Source organism: Poecile atricapillus, chromosome 6 (assembly GCF_030490865.1).
Source record: "Poecile atricapillus isolate bPoeAtr1 chromosome 6, bPoeAtr1.hap1, whole genome shotgun sequence".
Taxonomy (NCBI): Eukaryota; Metazoa; Chordata; class Aves; order Passeriformes; family Paridae; genus Poecile; species Poecile atricapillus.
In genome coordinates, this window is record NC_081254.1 from 4424452 (window position 1) to 4448114 (window position 23663).

Below are 23663 nucleotides of genomic sequence, written 5' to 3' on the forward strand. Positions count from 1 at the left end.
TTACAGACTCTGTGACTTGCTGGACCAAACAGCACAAGGTTCTGTACATGACCCACATTGATGCTGTGTATTAGCTAAAGCTTCTTAGTATTATTCCCAGAAATTTAACTAATTCTAAGGAAAATTGAATGGAGTATCAGTAACAGAGGGTTGGAGAAGCAATCTTTTGTCTGTTTTGATTTATGAACAACATTTTTGTATTTCATGTCTGCATTTCCCACCTTATGGTCTTTGCACTTCTGAGTCATTTGGTTTGTCCCAGTTACTGGCAAAAGGCTGCTAAAAGTGAGCCTTGGCATCCCACTTGTTTGGACTCCTGAAATCATCACAGATGCTTTATAGAAAGTAAGAAATCTTGGACTGCTTTGTTCTGTAGAGAAAGCCCTGCTACAGCAGGCTGGTAAATGGAATCTGATCTCTGTTTATAAATTTATTTCCCTCCCCTTTGCTATTTTGTCTAATGAGGGCAAATGAATGAGTTTAACCCATACAAAATTAAATTCAGCCCCGTGATGTCTGTGAATGAGTCTGGGAAGAAAGATCAAAGTGCTGCTTGCATGCAAACTGACGTGGAATAACACAGGCACTCTTGAGGCCCCTTTGCTTTTGCTAGAGCCCTGGAAAGACACAAGTCTGTAGTTTCATTGCTGCATAGAAACAGTGGCAGTGGTGAGGTTTTGCCAGCTTTCTCTGGTGTTGAGGATTTCATGTAGTGTTGAGGAGATGGGGCTGCTGCCAGCACTGCTGCACGTTGTGCCACGATGAAGACACCCAGGGTTTTCTTGCCTCACCCAGTGCCTGGTGCCCACAGCACCCAGGCCCTGCTGCAGAAGGGCTCCAGGATTGCAGAATGACTTCCCAGTTCTTGGTTTGTCCAGTGTCCTCTGCCTCTGGAATGCCCTGAGTATACAGTGGAGAAATTGGAATTCTCTCTTTGGTGTCTGGGGGTTTCCACAGATCCAGCTTTTACAGTTGAGTTCTTTCAGTATCTTAACCTTATAAATCCCAGTCCTTTAACATAACTTCTTTTTCAATGTTTAACTGCTTTAACAGAGAGGAATGGCTTCCAGTCCTTTTTTCTGCTGAGTAATGTGCCGTGTGAATAAGTTTGGACTTATGTAACAGTTAACTTTCACTGATAATTTTGTCAGGAATGTGCACAAAATGTGTTTTTTCTCTTGCTTTTCTGTACTGTTTGTGTACCCAGGTCAGGTTCTTACCTTGAATGAATTTGTTCAGTGCAGTTTATATTTTAAAATATAAAAGATAAAAGAATTCATTTTGAGTGACTGAGTCTTACAGCCAGCAATAGATTGCAAAATGTGTAGGTAGCACAGTCACTACACTTACACTGGTATCTCTTCCAGAAAACAGAAGTGAATCAAACAAATTCAGCTGGGACTTGCATATTGCCATGGAGTGTGACAATAAAGATGCCATAAATAATGGATACTTTTAGTCAGCTGTAGAAACTGCCAGTGTTTTCCCAACAAGCTTTTATGTTTCTGCATACTGGGTTTCATTGATGTATTGCACAAAAGTTGTTACAGTAAAAAGCTCTAATAAGAAAATGCATTGCTTTCAAGTAAAACAAATTTTCCTTATTTATTCATCCACTCTATAATCCACAGCATCACAATACAGAGTATAACCTAGAGCTTTGGAACACACCAAATCTCACCTGACATTGTGTGTTTGGTAGTGTTGTAATTCTGTCTCAGAATGTTGCTTTTCAATTTCTAGGTAGCTAATACCTGAACTTATTTTGAAAGTAGGATGCTGCTTTTGATTTCTTGTAGCCTGCTGGTTTTAAATTGCCTCTAACAAATTAATTGTAACTTGTTTGAGGATTTGGTTCAGGTGCCTCGCAGTAGGTGTAAGAACCAATACCTTTGCAGGTGTGATTCAATAATGTTGAGACTTGTTGTATCTAGTAAAATATTAATTCAACCCTCTTTATTATTCTCTTTAAAAGGACAGCAGAATAATCCTGCTGGGTAGATTTGTTTGTTGCATGCTGCAGATTGTTTTTTATTTGTAGAAATTTCCTGAGCTGGATTCCAGCCAAGGTGACACAAATTCCCAATGCCAGGTGTTCTGATAGGAAATTGATTCCCAGGTTATTTTCCCCTCAGCCTACTGAGGGACACAAGTGCAAGGATGCTGTTGTCTTCGTCACTGTTCACATTTCTTCACCAACAACTGGGTAGAGGGGAAGAGTGGGGAGGAGGAAAAACTGCAAGGAATCCCAGTTGGAAATCACCCCACTGCTTTTCAGCAGATGTTTTTTAAGTACTAATTTGCTTTATTAATTTGTTGCAACTTTTTTGGTGGTATACAGGATTTGTTTGAGTGACAGTTGGGTTTTTTTCCCTGTATTGCTTAAATCTTCTTGGTTTTCCTGACACAGGGTCATGCAGTTACATTCCTGTTTTATCATGCAAGGTCAGAGACAGCTGGAGAATTGCAACCTTCATTTTTGGTCCCTTTTTAGCAGGACTTGATAGTAGCCAACAAATCAGCCTCTAAAAAAAAGCAGAAATTGCTGCCACATGTGTTATAAAAATGAGCAGCTGGAGACAAAACACCTTGCAATGCTGGTCTCAGAACTTGTCTCACAGACCAACCTGCTTTTCTGTGAAACAGTCCATTGCATGTGTGCACAGGTCAAGTTAAAGGAGAGAAGGCAATTTGCCCTCTAGGTATCAGGTACACGTTGGGTAGATGCATTGTTACACTTCCAGCTTGGACACTCTAATAAGAAACAACAGAGCTTGGAAGTTCTCTTAAGCATCTGGAAAGACTCCTGTCTCTTCATGCCTTGTTTTGTTAAAGTACTATTTGGTGAGTTAAAATATTAAATAAATAACATTAAATATAACTATTGGAATATTCATGTTACAAATTGAAAAACCTTGGGGGAGAGTTTCCAAAAGCAGCTTCAGGGAATTGATAACTAGATAAAATGTTGCCTTTGTCAAGTAGCCCCTCTGGTATAAGAAAGTTATGTATAATGGGACTAAACAAGTGCAAATACAGATTAGCTGCTTACCAGTATTGAACCTGATTTTTCTGTCAGTGTTCTTCCTAAAATCAAGCTGAGAACTAGGGTTTTTTTTCTTTGAGGGAGGGGTGATGTTTTTATTATAACAAGGAGAGGAAAAGTAAGTGATCATTAGTACTGGGACACATATGGATGGCAGCACATCTGTAAATTCTCAGATATCCAGTGATATGGTTGTAAGGAATGTGCAGTGAGCATTTTCAGTCTTCTGATTTGGGCATGTAGTGATGGACAGGACAAAAGGGGACTTGTGAGGATCGTACAATGTGCAGTACTGGTGATCCATGTACAAAGGTAGAATTTGTATAGAGTGACTTTTGGGTAGCAGTGGCTCAGAATATGTAGGATTGGTAAGAGGTGACTGCAGATGATGTTCTGAGCAGTGAATTAACTTTGTTACCTACTTCACCCTTTAAAGAAAAGGAAGATTAATCCACTTTAGGGCTTATTTTCAAAGAAGACAGTTGAAAAAAAAATTATTCTAGTGCAACATGGAATTTGAGAACCTATAAAAATCTCCTATTTAGCACACCGAATTGGACACCAGATTCCTCTGCGAGCAGCAGGTTCTAAAGCAAGCTGTGCTCTTACCTTGTCTGTCAAGGATTTTGCAGGGTGACTGAGAGGATGCCGAGCTCTGCAGAATAGGAACAACCTGTGCAAGTGTCTGTCACCAGCGTGCAGGGCAGGGCTGGAGCTTGTCCTGTGCTCTGCACCGCTGCCTCCTTTGCCTGCTCCGCCAGCCCTCGCTTCGTGCGAGTGTAATCTGAGACAGGGCAAGAGCCCTGATCCTGGGGGAGAAGGGGGGCGGGAGTCTTTTGTCTCTGTGAAATCTTAGCGCAAACTTAGAGGCAGGTTCCTCAAGGCCAGAGTGGGATTCTCTGGAGGGGGAGTGTCCCTCCCTGGAGCTACGAGCAGCCGGGACAGGGCCGGAGAGCTGGGGCAAGGCTTGACCACAGAGGCAGTGCTGGAGCCCTCCGGTGCCACCGAATTTATTTGCTTTCATCTTGACTCATTCCTATCTTCGTTGCTGCCGGCGTGTGTGATCCCGATGGTGACATCCTCTCTTGCGGAGCTGCCATCAGCTGAAGCAGCAAACCACTCTCTCAGGGCAGGTTAATTCCTGCCTCGGGCATTTTGTGACTGGCCGTGTAAATTCCGGCAGGCAAAAATCCCTGTAGCCAGGCTGGCGGAGAAGTGGCGAGCAAGCAGAGCATCACCTAGGACAGCTTTCTCCAGAGGCACGGCCTCCCCATCAATCGGACACTGGGACAAACTGGGTTTGCTGATAGCCTGGTTTGCAGCCGAGTCAGCGGGCACCTGCTGGGTCCACTGCAACGTAGACTCGGCATTTAGGAAAAATGTGGTAGGAAGCAGGTTGGTTCCGGAGTTTTGTTGCGGGTAATGTTGCCTGGAAGTGGTTGGATATAATGTGTCTGGAGCCTGAGAGTGAAATGGACTGGAAGGTGCGTTCATAACCAGTGGAAAACTGAATTAGTTTCATTCTTCGTGGGAGTTTAAAGCAAAGCGTGGCGCACTGGAAAAAAACGCTGGGGCTGGATGTTATGGATGGAGTCAGCACAAAGATTCCTCTGAGCAAAGAGCTGCAGAAGCTGCTGCTGCTGGAGAAGGTAAAGACTCAGGGCACCGTGGGTGGGGTGACGGCTGCCCGCCGGGGAAAGCACTGTGCCACCTAATGCCGATGTGATCGTCTGAAATCAGCGGCTGCTTTTAGTCTTAGATCCTCTGGAAATGTTCACACACACACGGAAAAAACAAAAACAAAACAAAGAAAACACAAAACCAAACCAAAACAGCCCTACAAAGTGATCTTACAAACCTTTTCTAAAATAAAATTGGACGTGATTAAGTATCTAAAAAGAAATCAGGCTCAGATATATTCAAGTTTCTACCCTAAATAATCTAATTATTCACATGAATTTTAACTACATCATAACGGTGAATATTAATCCAGTATTTTCATTTGCTGCAATTAGTACATATGCAATTGACTGTTCTAATGAAGTCTGCAGTCTAAAGAGACCAGGCTGCAATGAAGGGCTTGGTTTACACAGAAAGTACAGCTGGGGGTTATCGAGTGCTCTTAATGCAAGTTTGCCACGAAAAGTCCTCTGAAATGTGATTGCAGAATAAACTCACCAGCATCACAATTGTGGCTCAGATTAAATTTCTGCTCCTGGTACTGACTGCTGCCTCACAGCTCTTCAGTTTTCACTCGAGGCGCTGGTTTTGGACAATAAATCCCTTTGCTGTTTGCAGTTGCTGCAGGAGGGCAGAATTCGGTATTCAGGGGTCATTAATCCTGGATTTACTCTTTATCCCGTGGGGCTTGTGTCGGTTTGTCCTGCGGAGCTGCTCTTGTCTCACCGACCTTCAGCAGAGGGAGACAATACCACAGGGCCTCTGTAGTTCCTGCAATTTTCTGTGAGGTTTGGGCATGATTAATGAGGATTGCTCTCTGTGGAAAATACTATAGGAGTACCAAATTCTAATTATCGAGCCTAATGCAGGTAAGCGATACCTGAGCAGCGCAGTCCTTGCTTTGCGGCAGCTCAAATATCAGATTTAACGTTTTGATGTGAAGCGCTTTGTGCTTTAACTTGCCCAAGACTAAAAGACAGGAAACATTAAATATTAATTAAGCATTAATCCAACCAGGAGATGCTGCAGTGGAGACGTTCAGCTCCGTAGTAACTCCTAAGTACTTGGTGATGTGCAAACAAATCTCTTTTCAGTTGGATTTCCAGAAGTTACCAGGGATTTTCATAGCTGTCAGTTGGAGATGTTTATTTTTACTTTTCCCTGATTGTAGCTCTGCAATCCTCTCTGTCCAGGGATGAATTATATCTTAATTCCTGTTCTTAATTCATATTTATTCATATATTTGAATTCAATTATATCTAGAAGTGCATTTTATTTCAAGCAGGACTGGATATTAGATCGCAAAAGCTTTTTGTTGAAGCTAACTAGCAATTCTTCAAGAAAAAAATCAAAATTGCACTTTTTGTCAAAGCAAAATAAATTGTCAACTTTGGGAAGACCTGAGGAATTCTTAATGATATGTTAGAAAATGTATAACAGGAAGATATCTGATGTCTTGCCTGTGTTATCCTTGGCCAGCTCAACCTCTTTATTATTTTTTAACACTGTATTAACTTAAATCACTTAATTCTTTATTTCCTGTTACTGGTATTTACCCTTCTTTCCCAATAATTTTTACAGAATAGCCACTCCCTGTTGTAGCCCCATTTTCTGACTAGAAAATATCTCTCTTCATCAGTCATTTATTGGATACTTTGATAACTTTACCGAACTGGTAACACCAGCTGGTGTTCGTCTTCCCTAATCACAAATTAACCTGCTGACCTCTTAACTCAGTCCAGGAGAGGTGTTATAGGGAACAAGAGTGGTTTGTTCCTCTCCACCTAAAAAGCAGTAACATCTATAGGTATGTTGGGAGTGGTTATCTATTATTATAGTTAAGTTTTATATCCACAGATGAAAAATTACACGTTATTGCTGGTGTCCTGGGGATGATTTAGAGAACTTGACTCCATTGTTTGTTACCTCCTTGCTTCCCAGTATCCTCTTTTCTGAGGCACAGGATGTGTGTACAAACATAAGTTACTTCAGTAAATTAATTAGATTATTTCCCCTCTTGTCCTGTATCTTGCTGCAGTAACAGCCAAGGGGGTTTCTTACAAGTTAAAGTGCTCTCACTTGTCTTTGTGAATTTCACTTTTTTGATCAATTAATGTCAAAGTGACATTTTCATGATTTTACTTGAATTTCTGGAAGCTTAACTGAAAAAAAGTTCTATTTGAGCATCTTTATTTAAGTAATTTTCTGATTTTAAATTATATATTCTATGCCTTCTCTTCTAAAAGTCATGATAATGGCCCTTTCCTGCTCTGCATTTCTCTTCTCCCATTTCTTAGATTTATTTTGCACTAGAAAAGCAAGCAGCAACTTCCACAACTAAAATGCAAAAGACAGTGTTGTTTTGGGTTTTTTTAAAGAAATGGCAATGTTTTAAAATGAAGCTATTGGTATCAGATTTGCTGTCTGTATATATAGAGAGATTTGACTGCATTTTTAATTTATCTGCTCTCATGCAACTGTAGCAATAATGAGAAATTCAAGCCACTTGGGGTTTTAATGTTTCCTGACTGAAGGCTGGGATGTTGGGGACCAAGCAATGTGGTTCTTAAGGAAACATTTCCTGCACGTGTAGCAATAACAATATCTGCAAATTCTCGCAGCATTTGGTGAAATTTCAGAAACGCCTGGGTGTACCAGGTGTCAGAGATGGGAATCACACAACCTCCACTATCTTTATCCTTGGCTGTGGTACACGAAAAGGGTGGGAAAAGAGTTTTCAGACTCATGAGAATAATGAGCCAACGCTTTTGATGTTTTTCCTTTTAAATCCACAACCACTTGTTTGCTGGGCAATAGATGAGAAGCAAGGGCCGTTCGGCACCGCAGCGTTGATTTTGCCAAGTCACATTTCAGTGGAGAATTATCCAAACCCTGTTCCACGCTGGGTTTAAAGCCCTCGGCACTCAGAACTCCTCCTCTGCTTATCTCAAGGAGTCTTCCTGGCTATTTTTTGTCACCAGAAGACACTGTGCTCCCACAAATCGTTGTTGCTCTTTATCCCAGCAGTTCAAATGAGGTTTGTTCTAGAGAAACACACTGGAGCGCTGGACATCCTGACTTTACAGAACAGGCTACACCTTGACTGACAGTGGTCACAGGAAATTTAGTCAAATAAAGGGAAAAATCAATCCCAAAATCTTGTAACTAACACAAACTGCCCTGCTGTGTTTGCTCTCAGATAAAATGGAAAATGTCTCTTGTCCCTTCTGATGGGGATCTCATGGGGTGCATGGTACACACAGGACTGGGTAGGAGCTTTTATTTTCTCCTTGAGAGATGGAGGGGAAGAAAAGGGGAAAATCACGGCAATTAAAATTTCCCTCAGTGGGTGAAGCAGGGGGTAATTTTAAAGCCTTTTGATCTGGTAACTGAGCAAACACAGCTCTCTGTGGACCATCTCCCGTGCTTGGCTGAGTTGTTCAGCCAATTGTTCACCAAACGAGGGGCAAAGTGCTCCCTCCTTCCTTTCCTGTAAGCCTGGGGGGATGCATGCAGGGAAGGTGCTGGGAGGGGAGTAGGGGATTCTCAGCTCAGAGATACAATTACAAGTACTCGATTTGAGCGCACTGACCTCCTGAGCCTTTGGAGAGAGAATTTCTGGGGTTTCTCTGGTGAGAATGCATCTCAGCAGCTGCTTGCTTGTTGTCCTTGCTCGTCACCAGCTCGTTTCTGTCATCCCAGCCTGCTTTCTCTCGTGACAGCAGCATTTTCCATGCGCCTGAGCAGCCCGACTCCTTCGTGATTCCTATCGAGGAGAGAAAATATCACAATGAAACATTTTTTTTTGCTTATCCTCTAGAAGATGAATTTGCTGTCGGTTCAGCATCTCTGTCTGTCGCAGGGTAACAAATTATTCACAAGGAAAGCTAAGAAAGCCCTGTCCTTTCCAGTAAGGCTGAAGCTGGGATGGGCATGCAGACTGTGACTTTTCTGTGGACAGGTAATGTCCTGGTCACCATTTCCAATGAGGGCTCTGCTGCAGGCTGGAAATTTATATCTCTCAGGAAATATCCTATTGAAGAGTGACATTGAAAGGGCAGTACATTCTTCTGTGAAGTGTCAAGTTTTATATGTTTTTGCTGGAGGTATTGAATGAACTGGAATGGGATCAGACAGGGAACAGTTTTGTGCTCTTATTTGTGCTTTTGTAGAGTAATCTGATAGGTCTAGCTCCTCACTTTTCCTTGTGTGAGTCTCCCACAGAAAATAAGGAGAAGAGAAACACTCAGAGAAGCAGCTAAAAATGGGCAGATAGTCCCTGAAGTTGCTTTGATACTCAAACAGAATCCCCGTGATAGGAGAGGGATGGAATTTGAATTTCCTGAAAATGTTCAGCAACATCTTAAGGAGTGAGGAACAAAACTTCTGCTCTACTTGTGGCTTGCAATAACCTTTCAAAGAGCTGGCACAGCTTTGGGGAACTATATTATATAGTTATTTAGTGAGCTCAGTAGGCACTGGCTGCCTGGCTGTGGAGATCCTCATGCTCATCTCTGCATGTTTGTACCAGCTTTGGGGAACAGAGGCACCACAGTGGCACTGGTACACCTGGGCTCCATCTACAGCTGGGTATTTGAGCATTTCCTGCTTATTAGCAATTCTCAACGCTGCTTAAAATGAGAGACAAATTCCTGTCCCCAAGCTACCTGGCAAGCTTTTAGGACAGATTTGTTTTCACTTGAGTAATTTAAATTTGTTCACTATCAGCACGGTTCTGCTGCACGTTCATTGAAGCCACAGATGAAACCTTGTGAGTAGCTGATTTCTGTTTGGCCTACAAAAGGTCATGACTCTGGAGTGGATATTGTTTGTCAGGCACTGCAGTTACACACAGGAACAGCACAACCTTAATGAGGATGGCAGCTCAGCAAGAGGCTGGGGATGTGCCTCATGGCATTCCTTTCTTTTGGAGTCCTTTTCTCCCAGTGTCTTTCATCCTGCCCCACAAACAGGGATGTAGGTTTGCAAGTCAAAGGAGAATAATTTTGTACTTCAATGGTGATGGCTTCTGTGAAATGTAACTCGCAGCGGGTGGTCATGCTTTGCATTGAACTGGTTAGGATTATTTAGAATTCTGTCTTTTTATTTTTATCAGGCCTGAAAAGAGTGGATGATGGTGCTTTATTTTGCACTGCTGTGGATAGACTGCCAAACACGAAGAACAGTTTGATTTTCTAACTGTTTTATGGTCAAACACTATTTTTTTTTAAAGTTATTTTCAGTAAGGTACTTGATTCAGAACTTACTGACTTGCACATTATGTTGTAATTGGGTTTTACCTGTTATCACAGTTGCACAGTTGCTCCAGTGGTGACTCTGCTGATATATTTTGAGGAGGAAAAAGGGAAGAAAACATTTGTGCTCTTTGAAGGAGCTTTTTCTCTACCTTGCTATTATTTGCTTTTGATCTAATTCTATCTGTGTAACGAGAGTGTAAAACTTACATTATTTCATGATGTTTAGTACCTAATTTTAGCTGACATTTCGCCCTTACCACTGACTTCAGATAACGCTCCTGCACATTTAATGCATTTCCATATAAAATTCTTACTAAGGTGTCAATCCTATATTATAAAACCCCTAAATCTCAGTAGAATATGTATTGCACTAAACTCTAACTTAAACTACTGATTGAACTCACAGCAGCAAGGTACAGGGGGCCTGTGATGTTCTTCAGAAGCCTGATTCATTTACCAGATCTGCTCAGATTGAATTACTTGGAAGATGTAATCTGTAAAAGCATTTGTGCATGCAGTTTTTCCACACTACCCCAGCAGTAGTTTCTAATCACACTGTTTAGCATGTAGCACTGAACAGAAGTGTATAATTTTTTTATAATAAGCTCCATTCAACTTAATTTACTGTTGGTTTTTTTTTTTTTAATAATCTCTAAGCAGATTAGTTGGAAAGAACTTAGTATATGTTGTGTATTTCTCGATGCTAAAGACTCAGCAGGAAAAGCTATTGCTTCTATCTTTTGGGTGAGAAAACAATTTCAAGAAGATAAGCTGAACTGTGCTATATCCTTGGTCTTTTGAAATCTTGCACCTTGAATCATGAAAGGCAGATCTTAGCTGCCTTAATGCTCTTTTAGAATGAGGGTAATTTGAACAGGCCTAATTTTTTCTGTCTCAGTCAGAAAAGGCAATAGTTTGTGTTAATATCATGAAGTTAATGAAATAAATTGCATTAATTTGTAGTGCTTCTGCTGTGGTCTTTGATGGAATCAGAGACTTCTGTGAAACATGAGGTTCATTTCAAGGCTACTTTTAGCTTTTTCTGTGCTGCCATCTTGCTTTAGCACACATCCACTCCATTGCTGTGGAGAACACCAGCCCTAACAGTGAGCCTGTACATCTGGAGTTGAGTTACTCAAAAAAAAAGTTCTGAATACAGGAGCTATTTATTTGGAGAGCTGAAGAGAAAACCAATAGTTTTCTCATATGGGTGCTGTTTGGCATGGCTTCATTAGCAGTGTGAGTGAAGAGTAACCTTGTTTGTTTAACTTGGTGTCACTCAAGAAAACTTCACAGCTCCTGGAGGTTAAAAGTGCCCTTGCATTGGGTGGTGGAGGCAGAGGGGTGAGGGTGGCTGTGGGAGGTACAGGTTCAGCTCCAGCTGAACCAGATGACTGCTGTACTTTTTCATTCTGTCCTACCTCCTGCTCAAAGCAGGGTCAGCTCTGGGGTCAGACCAGGTTGCTCTGGGCTTTGCTCAGTCGCAGCCTGGGAGCTGCACAAGCTCTCTGGGCACACTGCTCCACAGCTGTGCCATCCTTAAAGGTGAAAAGGTTTTTGTATAGCAAATCCCAACCTCTGCTCTTGCAGCCTGTTGTGTTTCATTGTCCCTGTGCAGAGCCTGGCTCCATCTTCTCAGGGGGCTGCTGCCAGGTCCCTCCAAAACTACTTCTTCTCCAGGTTCTACAAGAGCCATTCCCTCAGCTGTGCCCCCCAGGTGTTCCAGGCCTGCCCATCTTGGTGTTCCTCTGCTGAATTTGCCCCCATTCCATGCCTTCAGGTGCTTCATAGACTACAATTTATTTTGGCCCTTGAAATTGTTCTACATTTGCAACATCCCACAGACACATCTCTATCATTTCCTTTGGAGGCTTCACTTTGGTCTGTGCGATTCAACAGCCCAGTATCTTCACCCTAAGGGTTCTGCTAAAGTGGCTTTTGAAAAAACATTTTCTAAATCTCCTGTAACACGGTGGAGTTGCTCAGTTGCTCTGTTGGTCTCCTGTGGCATTCTTCATGGCTGAAATTTGGATGAACTGAAACATGAAAAAGGTGTTTTATAGCATTAAAGCCATGGAGACAGGTTTGGGAGCTGCAGACTAAAATCCTCGAGTTCAGACTAGTGCTGTTTAATCTGCAGTGTCCAAACAACTCCTCTGAGACCTCTTGTGGTGGTAAAGATGATGCTTTTCATTTCTAAACTGGTTTGTTTTATTTTTCCCTGAGGACCATAAATTCCAGCCTATTGAAAGGGTGCAGAAAGTTATTTCCAACAATGAGAACATCCATAAAGTTGGATATTCATCTAGGAAGAGAGGAAGGAAAAGTGGCTGTGCACATCCATCAACATCCCAGGTTTCCCAGGCAGGTGTGAAGCTGCCCCATACCATTAAAATTTTGAATGAAAAACCTCCCTGCAATGGGATTTGTTCTAAAACAAGATCTGAGGCTGGCTTGGTTCCACTGTGTTGTGTTGTGGTGGCTCCTGTCCTCACTCCAAGTGTCCAAGGGAAGCCACCATTGCAGGAGCTCTCTGCCAGCTCCTGTTCCATGGGTTGGGAGTGGTGTTCCCTGGCAGTGAACTGTCCTGAGCTCTGCCCCTTGATTCATGATTTGCTGGAGAACCTCTGCAGGGAGCTGTGCTCTCTTTGGAACAGCTCTGTGGGTGCTGCTCCTCTGAAATTCTAGAACGTGACTTCCCTGGGCTGGTGGATTTGTGAGCTGAAGCCAGGGAATGTGCAAAGTCAATTTTGGTTCGTTCTGGGGAGGGCAAATGTGACCATTAGGCGTATCTTACTTCCAAGCATTACATTGTACATTTTTCATGTCTGCCTTTTATGTGACAGCACACTTCCAGGCAAAGGAGGCAGCAGGAATTCTGCAGCAGTTGGAGCTGACCTTTAGCTGTACAGGCACAGGAATGTACAACTTCATCCCAATGCTTTTATAGTCAATCTTTCACTCTAGAGGTAATTACCATTGCTGCTTAGAACAAAGGTTTGGACATTAAAGAGCTATTTGAATTTCTGAGATTTATTGCAGAAGAGAGGGCACAGCTGGAAGCAAGGAAAAGGCAGAGCAGTTTAGGTGGGGAAATGCCAGGGTTGTGAAGGGCATTTTTTGGATGAGGCTGAGTGGAAAAGCTGTGCTTGTGTCAAATTCCTATAGCAGCACCTCAGGACAGTTAAAGGAGTCAGAGACATTGCCATTGGCTTGTTTATATTCCTGTTCTGTTGTTTGGCTCCATGGTGGTTGTTTTGCAACTTGCTTGGACCTGTTTAATTTTGTTATTTTTTATGTCCTCGCAATGAACGTTTTGAATCAATCTGCCTGACAGATTTTTGAATCAATTTTGAATCAGATTTTGAATCAATTACCCTGACACTAAATGCTGAAATGGTTAAAGATGATTTTCCTTGCTGTCAGCTGTGCTCTGTATGTTCAATGCATACGTGGACTGACTTAAAAGCCATCAGCATGCTACATGATAGGAAAAATAATTATCTGCAGTGCTGCTGCTCACAGCTGAATTTTTCTGCCAGTTTTGCAGTGAATGCCCCGAACAAAGGTGGGTGTGCTGATGCAGTTTTGCTTGCTGGCTATTGTGCCAGCTGTGGGGGTGAAACACAAACCTCTGGATACCCCTTGGGCTGTGTTCTCTTGAACAGTGCATTTGGAGCTGCATTCTCACCAGTGTGTTCAGGCAGTACCTCTGGAGATGGGAACCTGCTCCTGAGATGCTCTTGGAGCATCCAAGTGGACACAAGTGGTCTTGCTAAGAGCTGAAGGGGTTTCTTTGAAGGTCAGAGATACACATTTCAGTGGCAAAACCTTACCCACAGTGCTCATTTTGAGGGAAACTACCACACTGAATATATTGGTGTCTGCTCTGTGACGTGTTCCTATCTGGGGACTTGGGCAGAGGTTGCAGGAGAGAGCTTTTCCTATTCTTCCTGAATCTTGCTTTGTTTTCACCATACATACCTGTGGGGTTTTTTAATAGCTGCTGAAAGAAATGGTGGCTGTGGGTTGCCATTAGCACTAAGATTAGAGTGAGGATTCCATGACATTTCTTGGGTAGGAACCTCAAAAAGCACTTAGAGGTCTTATTCCCAAAAGTTCACAACACTTGAGTTTCGGAATAGGCTTTTATGTGTTGTTGGGAAGGCAGAAAAAGTGCTTGGTTTTTGTTGATTTTGCTTACTTCTTATCAAGTTGTATGGCATCATCCTTTGAAAGATTTAAGGAATAAAAAGTTAATAAGAACTTAATAAGTTAATCATAGAAAAAACCCCCGAAATTGTGACCAAATGGAGGGCAGTCTTTGCTTAAATCCTGATTTGGGAGTGTCTGTCCTGGCAGAAATCAGTAGGTACAGAAATCTGACATTTTCATGTGTTTGCAGCTTCTTTGATGTCAACTGAAGAAGTGTGGGTGACCTTGAACTGGCACTTAATTGTTTCTTTGAAAGTTGGACAAAAGAATCAAATAATAGATATTGTTTGCTGTTCCTGAGAGCTTTTGTTTGTTTTAGTAATAGATTGGACACATTACAAGATTTGAGAGTTTCATTTAATTGAACTTTCTAATCTTTGCTTCAGTAAAAGGGTGTTTCTGAAAACAGGACCTAGTGCAGCACTAGTACTGAGTACTTGTGTCAAAATAGAGTTTCTATGTTATATACTTAAAATTGAAAATGTTAATCTTAACTGCCTTTCTAATTTACATAGAATTTTTATTATTTAATAAGAACACATCTTGTAAAATCATAAATGTTCAAAAAGGGTTTTGCTGGAGTTCCCAGCTTTCTATGATGTTCTTATTAACATTTCATTTATTAAAATTCTTTAACTATAACATGTGATTTTTGCTGTAAAATGTGATCATGATGCACTCTAGTCCATAGAAAAGCAGAAGCCTTGCAGTTGGTAGCAGTGCTGCTTTTGCTTATGATCTTCCTGGTACAATTCTGCAGAAAGTGAATTATATCAAACAAGCCAAGGCTCTCATGCAGAGAGGCACAGGATCTGTGGCATCTTTTGTCTAATCCATTCCATGACAGATGCTCCCAACTACAAAACAGAAACATCAATCCTCTATTGTCACATGCTGTGTCTTCTCTGCCCAACAGATGTTTTGGGCATTTTTCTGGAATGGATTTACTCCTAGCCCTTTATTGTTCTGTAAATAGTTTACCTGAACTTCTAAGAAGTAAATTGAGTGCAGTTGTAATAAATGCCTCTCTGTTCACTTCCCCAGATTTAGCCTGGGTTTCACCCAGATGAACTTGTCTTGTATGTAATTTTTCTGAAGAGCACAAAGATGCAAAAACTCTGCCACTGTTAAACAACTCAGTGAAAAATGATAATGCTCACATTACAGAGATGGAACAAAAATCACTTTGTGTTAGTCAAGAATACCCAGAGGCTTTTCTGTGCTCTGAGTTTTGTTACCCAGTGCTCATATTACAGATGACTTCCCACACTGCAATCAATAAGTGCTCCAAAAAGGGTATTCTTGGGCTTTAGGTGTCCAGGTAATGAGCAGAGTTTGAGCAGACCGGTAAAGCAAACTGAAGGATCAGAACACCTGAACCCTGGCCAGCTGCCGGGATCAGCTTTAGTTAATGTGGTTCTGCAAAACCTGCAGAGTGTGGAAGGGGGGGAGGCTGTATTTAAATCAGCAAGGGAGAAGCTCAGGTCCTTCCCTGACTGCTGGCAGGGTCCCTGCTCAAAGGTGTAAGCAAGGCCCTCCTAAGACTGTGAAGACAGCAGGAAGGTGATTGTCATCAGATTTATGTAGAGTAGGGAAGTGGCCAGGGCATTCTGCAGGGGGTTTTTGAGCTCTAGGACAGATACTAAGGAGCTCTAATGAGCATGGTGCTCTGGTGATTTTGCATCAGGCCTATGATGCACAAATTGATAAGTCTTCTCCATCTGCAAATTAAGGGATGCAGCTTTTAAGTATTTCCAAAAAGCTTTGGAGACTATTTGAAGCACAACAACAGTTACTTAGCTATGCAAAGTAAATCTACAAAGTTTTTAATAAGAACTTGATAGACACTTGTAGGGTGCTGCCTGGACCTTTACCCACATTGCTTATCCATGTTGCCAATGATCTAATTCTTGCTTTCAGAATTTCAGATTTTATTTCAGAGTCAGGAGAGAATGAGATCTAATATTTATGATGTTAGCATGTGTGCTCTATTGACTATGCAACATTTTAGACTTGTGTTCAAACATGATTTTAGATTTTTTAATTCCTTAAGTATCAAGCTAGCTTTTGCTTAATGCTCTAAATATTATTCTGAAAATATTAGCCTTCCCTGAATGGATTTGATGCTGCAGGACAGATACAGACAACAACAGCAAGATAATAACTATAAAGATAAGGAACAAATTTGAATTACACTCAGTATTTTACTCCTTAGCAGTCTGGTGCTCTGCATGAACAAATGTTGAAATTGGCAGCAGCACGGTGCACCCACAGCAGAGACTTCAGAGAGCAAACTATTCACAAGAGTCATTACTGAATGCTGACAGCCTTTCCCATAGAAAAAGAAAGCTTGCAATGGTTTCTGCACCTGCAAGGAGTTTCCTAGCAACACCGCTGAGGAAACTGTATGCCAGGATTTTCTTTTCAGAGTTCTTTTTGTTGAATATAGCAACAGTTGTAAAACAAAGGTCAAGAGCAACTTTAGCTCTTCAAAGCAATGTTGTGTATTACATTTACTCAGAGAAGTGTTTGTGTTGTAGCTCTCTGGCTAGAGGATAAATATTGGGTTACAGTGTCATCCAATAGACAACTGCAGTTTAGTTAAACATGAATGTAGCTTAATCTAAAATGTCACTTTTTACTTGTGGGAGAATTCCTGTTAGTGTTTAACACTGGGTTACGCCTTCTGAGGGAACCAGGAGACCCTGCTGCCTGCCCTGGGCACTGCCAGGGGCTTTCTGTGCAGCACGGAGCAGGGGAGCACACAACATCACCTGCTTGTGGGAATAGACCATTAGTCTAACTAAAAAAAAAAGAAGAAAGCTGGGAGTTTTTGGTTTTTTTGTTTTGTCTGAGAAGGTGTATGCTGTCATTGTCTCACTGTGTGCACAGACCTCAGGTGAGTCCCTGCTTTGTGCCTTGCCATCAACAGCTTTAGGGAAAATACTTATTTCAGCTACATCATTCACAGGTACAGTATCAGAAGTAGTTGCTGGGCTTGTCCTTGCCCAGCTTGGGGTGAGGTCAGACTCAATCTGTGTTTTATGGATGGGGGATGTGTTTTATGAGGTGAAGGACTAAGACACTTTTCAGCCCTCTGGGCTGGGATTGCAGAGTTACTGGGGAAGATGGGCCCCACTGTTGGCCCCTCCAAACTTCTGCTTTTATTATGCACAACAAGAACAATGTTTTTGTCTCTTACCGGGACAGATAGTGAGGTAGCCTAAAAAATGCATCCAGTTGTAAAAAGAGTTTTTTGCTCTGTATCCAGTATACTAAATAATCTCTAGTTCCAGAACCCAGTCTAAAAGTGGCATTATATCATTTCTATTCAATTTTAAGTGCTAGACAAGGGACAAAGCCTGTTACTTGTATTTTTTTCCCTTGTGTTCTGACTTGGTGAAGACATTTTGTACTTAGATCGTTGGATGTTGACCTTTTCCCCATTAGAAATCTCTGCTTGGAGAAATATAGGTTCTGCATGGTTTAACATGTAAGCAGTCTTCTAAAAAATCAGAAATAATTCTCTCTCTCAGCTCCCTGTTTATTAATCTAAATGATGGCTTTGGCTGGAATTTTATACCAAACTGACGTGCTTAAGGCAACCTTCTGTTCCCTTCATTACAAAGGCTCTTGACAAGTGCTAGCACCACTTCCCTCCTCTCAGAAATATTTCCGAGTGATTTGCCAAAGAAAATTAACTGAGGATAAGGGAAGTTTTCAGTGGAAATTTTTTGCAGCTAATAGGAAAAATGAAACACTATTCCACTCAAATAATTTTCTTTTCTTTTAGGTGATGTGACCCCTGCTGTGATGAATCCCCTCTCGCAGTCGCGCTCTGTTCCTTTGGCAGAACGAATCTGCCGGACCATATCAGACATGAATGCAGGATGTGTGATGGTCACTCAGGAAACTTTAACAGAGCAGCTAGTGAAAAATTATCCAGGTAACTTGTTAGTTTCTACCTCCTTTAAAAAGTGGCTGTATCATCAGATTCGAGTATCTGATATTGGACAAGGGATCAGGGAATGTTCACATGCAAAGCTGGCAAGGGCAAGGAGTACAAGTTAACAAGCAACTGGTAGAATACATGAACGTGCACACTTCTCATCCATCTGTGAGTGTCACTACACTGACTTGGATGCAATCCTTTCCACAGATTTTAATAAGTCTTTGAGAATAAGAGGGAAATGACTGTAGTAGTGTGTTGAGAGTATGCCCTATCTAGAGGATGGGAAAGCACAGAAGTGGTGTTTAGCTGCTAGATATGGAACAGCATAAAATAGACTGTTAGATCACAGAGACTCTAAGTCCTCCTCTAAGTGACAGGAACACAGCTGACTTTATCTGCAAAGGGACTGGGTAGGAGTCTGCATCTGGTGTTTGCTATCAAAAAATATAACCAGCCTCAAATTCAGGTTTGTTGGTCATATTCTAGCCCTTTCCTTTCTGAAAGTAATTTACTTACACTAAGCCATCTCTAGATCTTCACTTCTAGCCCAGTTGGAGCATGGTACAAATAATGCCAAGGTTTGTGTTTGATTTCCCATGTGGGCCATTCACTTTAGAGTTGGACTTGATCTTTGTGGTCCCTTCCAACTCAGAATATTCCGTGATTCTGATGTGGTGGCAGCCTTAAACGTTTTCTATACATCTGAAAAATATCCCATTTCCCTTAGATCTGCAATACCAAAGTGCTATTGTGTTTGAGACTTTGTGCAGGTTCGTTCTGGCCCTCTCAGGAGACTGCTTTGTCTGATACTGAGCTGCTTCTTTTGAGTCCTCTCTTAACCTTACAGCTCTGAAAATGTTTTAGGCTGATCTAGTAGGCATTTTAACCAGTGGGAAAATATTAATGCAGCCCCACAAACTGGCACAGAACCATGCCAGGAATGTGTTGCAGTCAGTAACCACAAGGTAGAATTTGTAGATCAGCCAGAAGTAGCATTCTCAAAGTTTGTAGGATCTTGAAGGTATTTCTTGCTGTGTTTTCACACAAGTTTTTAATTTTGTGGGCAGGAGGTCAGCTGTGACTAGACTAAGGACTCTGAGACTGTGATACCTGATGGAAAACAGTAGCTGAGACCAGTCTCAGTGAGGTAATAAAATTGACATCTGACCAAACTACACCAGAAACTTCAGAGAGTGATGAAGGCCCCTATAAAACAACATGCCAGAAGGGAAATGCTTTGAACAAGACGTTTGGTTTGTACCTGGCAGAAGGTGTCTCTCATGAATATCATATCCTGACAGACCCAAAGACAACATCCTTGCTTCCTCACAGTGGTGCTGCAGTGGCCTTTACCTAAATGCTCTGGGTATTTAATTTTCAGCTGATTTCAGGGCTGTTGTATGAGAGAGATGTTTAGGCCAGCACCCATTTTATTTAAAAACGTATTTCTGATTTGAAGTATCTGTCTCTTTGTTGTAGGCATTGCAGTGCCCTCCCACAATATATTATATAATATCCTTGGCACTCTAATTAAGGAAAGAAAAATCTATCATACAGGAGCAGGATATTTCATTGTGACTCCCAACACATACTTTATCACAAATGATGCCATAGAAGACAACAGAAGGATCCTGCTGGAGGAAAGTTGTTGCTGTTCGTCACCTTCCATCACTTACCTGGTAAACATTAAGCCCTGTGCAGACCTAGTGAAAGAAAACATTGCTACAGTATCCTGTTACAGACCCTGCCATTGTTTCCCTGACCAAAATATGCTCTGTGAACAAAGACATTGGCAGGTAATGAGCCATGAACCCAATGGAGAGAAAAAGAGAGGCTGCAGTGAATTGAAGCCTTCAAGTCAAACTCAAGGCATCTCTGCATCTGCTGAGAACCATTCCTGGGACACCACCAAATCCCTGACATCTGTGAAAGCAAAACTGAAAAGCAAAATATTTGGCCTTGGCCTTTTCTGGAGAAGTGGTTCTAAAAAAGAAAAACACAAGAAGGAGTACTGCACTTTCTCAGCCCAGTTTCCTCCCCAGGAGTGGCCAGTCAGGGATGAAGATAACTTAGACAATATTCCACGTGATATTGAACATGAAATCATCAAGCGTATTAACCCTACGCTTACAGTTGATAATTTGATTAAACACACAATATTAATGCAGAAGTTTGAGGAGCAGAAAAAATGTAAAGAGAAAAAAATCATCAGTAATGGTACCTCGGCTGAAGTGCCAACAGTCAGGCAAAACCGTCTTTCAAAAGATTGTGTTCAAAAGGCACCAAGCAAAACAACAAAACATGCCAGGAAAACCAAATCAAAGAAAGAAAAGCAGATTAGCAGGAGCAGCAGGAAATCTCACATACAGAAGATAACATCCCAAAACATGAAACTGGAAGAGAACTTCTCACTGCCCATCAAAAGCCAAGAGCCACCTGATGTAGCAGTGGAATCCCATGTGATATATAAGAAGCAGATTACCAATCCTTTTCAGGGTCTGCCATGGAGACCTCGCAGTTTTCCTGCAAGAGGGTACCAAGGTGTTGTCCACGGTCAGCTGAGGTGCCGGACTCGAAAGCGAGGAAGGGCTTTCCAAAGGCCACAGTCCTTGGTCTCCTCAGGCCCCTTTGGCTGTGAAACTGGATGGCTGGATGCAGAAAGTGAGGCTGACAAAGCAAAGCAAAACAACCCACTCCATGCTAATAGGTCTGGCCTTCAACTAAAGAAAGACAGGTTAAGTGAAAATGGTAGTTATCTACAAGGCAGTAATCTGCAAAGAGATCACAGAAGTAAATGCTTCCTGGAGAGTAATATTTCTGAAGAAAATGTCTATAAAAGAACAGCAGAAAACCCATCCCCTTGCTCGTACACTGAAGATAATGGTATGTGCAAAGAAGATGCAAAATTTCCATTCTGCCTGAAAGATGAGTACTGCAGATGCAAAGCTGACACTGCATGTGAGCTGTTAGATCAAACTGCCAGTGAATTTCAAAACATCCATCTTTCAAATTACACGGCCAGCGTTAAACTGGCCCCAAAAAATGGTGTGAAATACAGACCAAAGACTGATAAAAAAAGTGAACTTCTATTTAACTATGACTGTGCCAGCCATCCTGGATCAAAGGAGCTGGAAAGTGAAGGGTTTACTGATAACTTCCACCTTCTGTACCGAAAGGGACACGATGGTGACAACTGTAACTCGTCACATCTGGATGAGAATTCTGAATCCCCTGGCCGTGCCTTTTCAGACACACGAGACTGGAGCACAGCTGTGTCCCTAAAAGCCTGTAAGGTTAGCACTTGCCCTGGCCAGCATGACACGACTGTAAATAAATGTGACTCTGGAGAGCACGGATATAAGGGAAGGGCCAGCCCTGCAGAACCAACAGATGGCTCAAAGGAGCATCCAAAACCAGACAGCGCAGAAGAAAGCTGGTTGTGCAGCCAGGTTCTTCTGAAAGGTCACAGAAAGGATGAAGAAACTGGCCTCACTGACTGTGGGGAGGGCTCAGCTGTGGCAGATTTCTGCCGGGCTGCCGAGGCTGACTCTGTTGCTGGCACTTTGCAGAACTTCTCCCATGAGGCAGGAGAAGGAGTAGCACACCGTGCTTTGGGCTCACGGAACAAAGAAGTGAGAAACCCCCTAGGAAAAAAAGAGCAGGTTTTAAAGAATACATGTCCTGTGATCCCAGAACAGAAACACTCAGAAGGGACAGAAAACCACAGCATTACAGGAGACAGTGGAATTGACTCCCCAAGGTAAGAAAACACATGACACTAATCTTCAAATTGAACATCAGATTTAGGCAGAAATGTTGCGGTAAATCACAAAACTCTTCCCCAGCAATAAAGTTATCTCTTTTTTTTTTTTAAACTTTAGTGTTATGATCCAGAAATATTCAAATTGTATAGTTCTACTAAGTCTTTTTTACATGAGCATTCTACCTAAAATGCTGCTGTTTGTATTTTGCATTTGTTTTCATCAAGAAAACAGTATGAGCTGTGTCCTGCAGGTAGAGATGAGCAAGGACAGAAATGTTAAGAAACATGGTGTTTGATAAACTCAGTGTTAAACACAGTGTTTGATAACCTCCTGTTAGCAGCCAGGTTCAGCTCACACAGATCTCCCCACACAACATTAGATATTGTCATAGATTTTCCACTTTTACATAAACAATAGATTTAGTAGAAATTTAAAGCAGAAAATACCATTTGACTTGCCCACAACAGACAGAATGTGTACATCTCCTGAGCTTTCACATTGCCTGTAATTACACCTGAAAATCTCTATGGAAAATAAATTGGTATGAAACAATCTTTTACACAGTTGTACATTGAGACCTCTGACACTTAAGTGGCAAGAACCTATGTTAAAAATCACATCCATTTTTTTTTACAGCAACGCATATTCTTAATATCTTAAATAAGTGGTATTTAACTGTAATTAAATCATTGGAGTCCTATGGATTAGATTTGTACTGTCACCTTGAGAAGTCAGTATATGAAGGAACAAACAATAAACTACAGTTTCTAAGGGAATCCTGCTAATTGTTAATCTTTCCCTTAAGCAGCTCTTGGCTGTGCACTCTTCCAAGCACGTTTCCTGTGTATTACCTGGACATGAAGACTTGCAATCTTTAGCAAAGTGTATTTCAGAGGGTCATTTTGACTGTTTGTGCTGATGCCATCTGTGGCACGAAAAGCTAAGCCAACTCCGTTCATTTTTGGAATGTGAAGTCTGACTTCTAATAATTATATTATTTTAGGTGGACTGACAAGAAGATGAAGCTTCCTGCCAAATTCTAAAAGTATAAATAACAATGAAAAAAAGGAGGAAAAGGGAAAGGACAATTGCAACAGAATTCCTTACTTCATCTAACTCTGGTCATGAATATTTATTTTTTTAATAAGATGGGTAAACTTGTAACAAGATAACCATACTGTTAATGCAGCCAGTCATATCAGTGAGGCAGTCTCTAAATCAAAGCTGTTAGTTAAAACTTTTGACAGTAGTGTTTGGAGAGGTCATGTGTATTTTGTTTGCCCCTTTTATTTAAAACTTATTTTTTGTGTGTCCCTGTGATAATAAAAGTGAGAATTGGCATTCTTCATGCAGACCACACCAGTGAGCTGGAAAAGGGTTTGTGTTGCTCTAATAGAACTGCAGTTGGACAGAGCTGTAACTCTGGAAAGTGTTTCCTACCTGTGCCACAGAAATTCCTTCATGCTTCACCTTCCCTGCTAGAAAACAAAGCAAATGAAATAGACACGCACCTGGTTACCACAAAAAATTCCTTCAATCCCAAGGTTCTCTGTGACCTGCAGCACTCTCAGCTATCCTCAGCCTACTTGGTGTGTTAGTATCTGTCAAGCAGAATTTAGTCTTTGCAAATGAAAATGTGCTGGTGGCAGGGGACAACAGGTGCCATTGCTGTGGGAGAGGCCCTGCTCTGATCCTGACCTTCCCATTCCATAAGGAATCGACATCCCGGCAGCTGCCAGGATTGCTTC

At 41.7% G+C, this 23663-nt stretch overlaps 1 protein-coding gene across 1 annotated transcript; it reads left to right on the forward strand.

Moving 5' to 3' along the window:
- Window positions 1-3328: 3328 nt before the first annotated feature.
- Window positions 3329-23264, forward strand: STOX1 (storkhead box 1). The gene is made up of 6 exons (XM_058841355.1): window positions 3329-3358; window positions 4230-4430; window positions 4563-4695; window positions 17993-18145; window positions 19631-21911; window positions 22919-23264. The coding sequence occupies exons 1-6, from the start codon at window positions 3329-3331 to the stop codon at window positions 22956-22958; spliced, it is 2838 nt and encodes a 945-aa protein (XP_058697338.1). The 3' UTR covers window positions 22959-23264.
- Window positions 23265-23663: the final 399 nt, after the last annotated feature.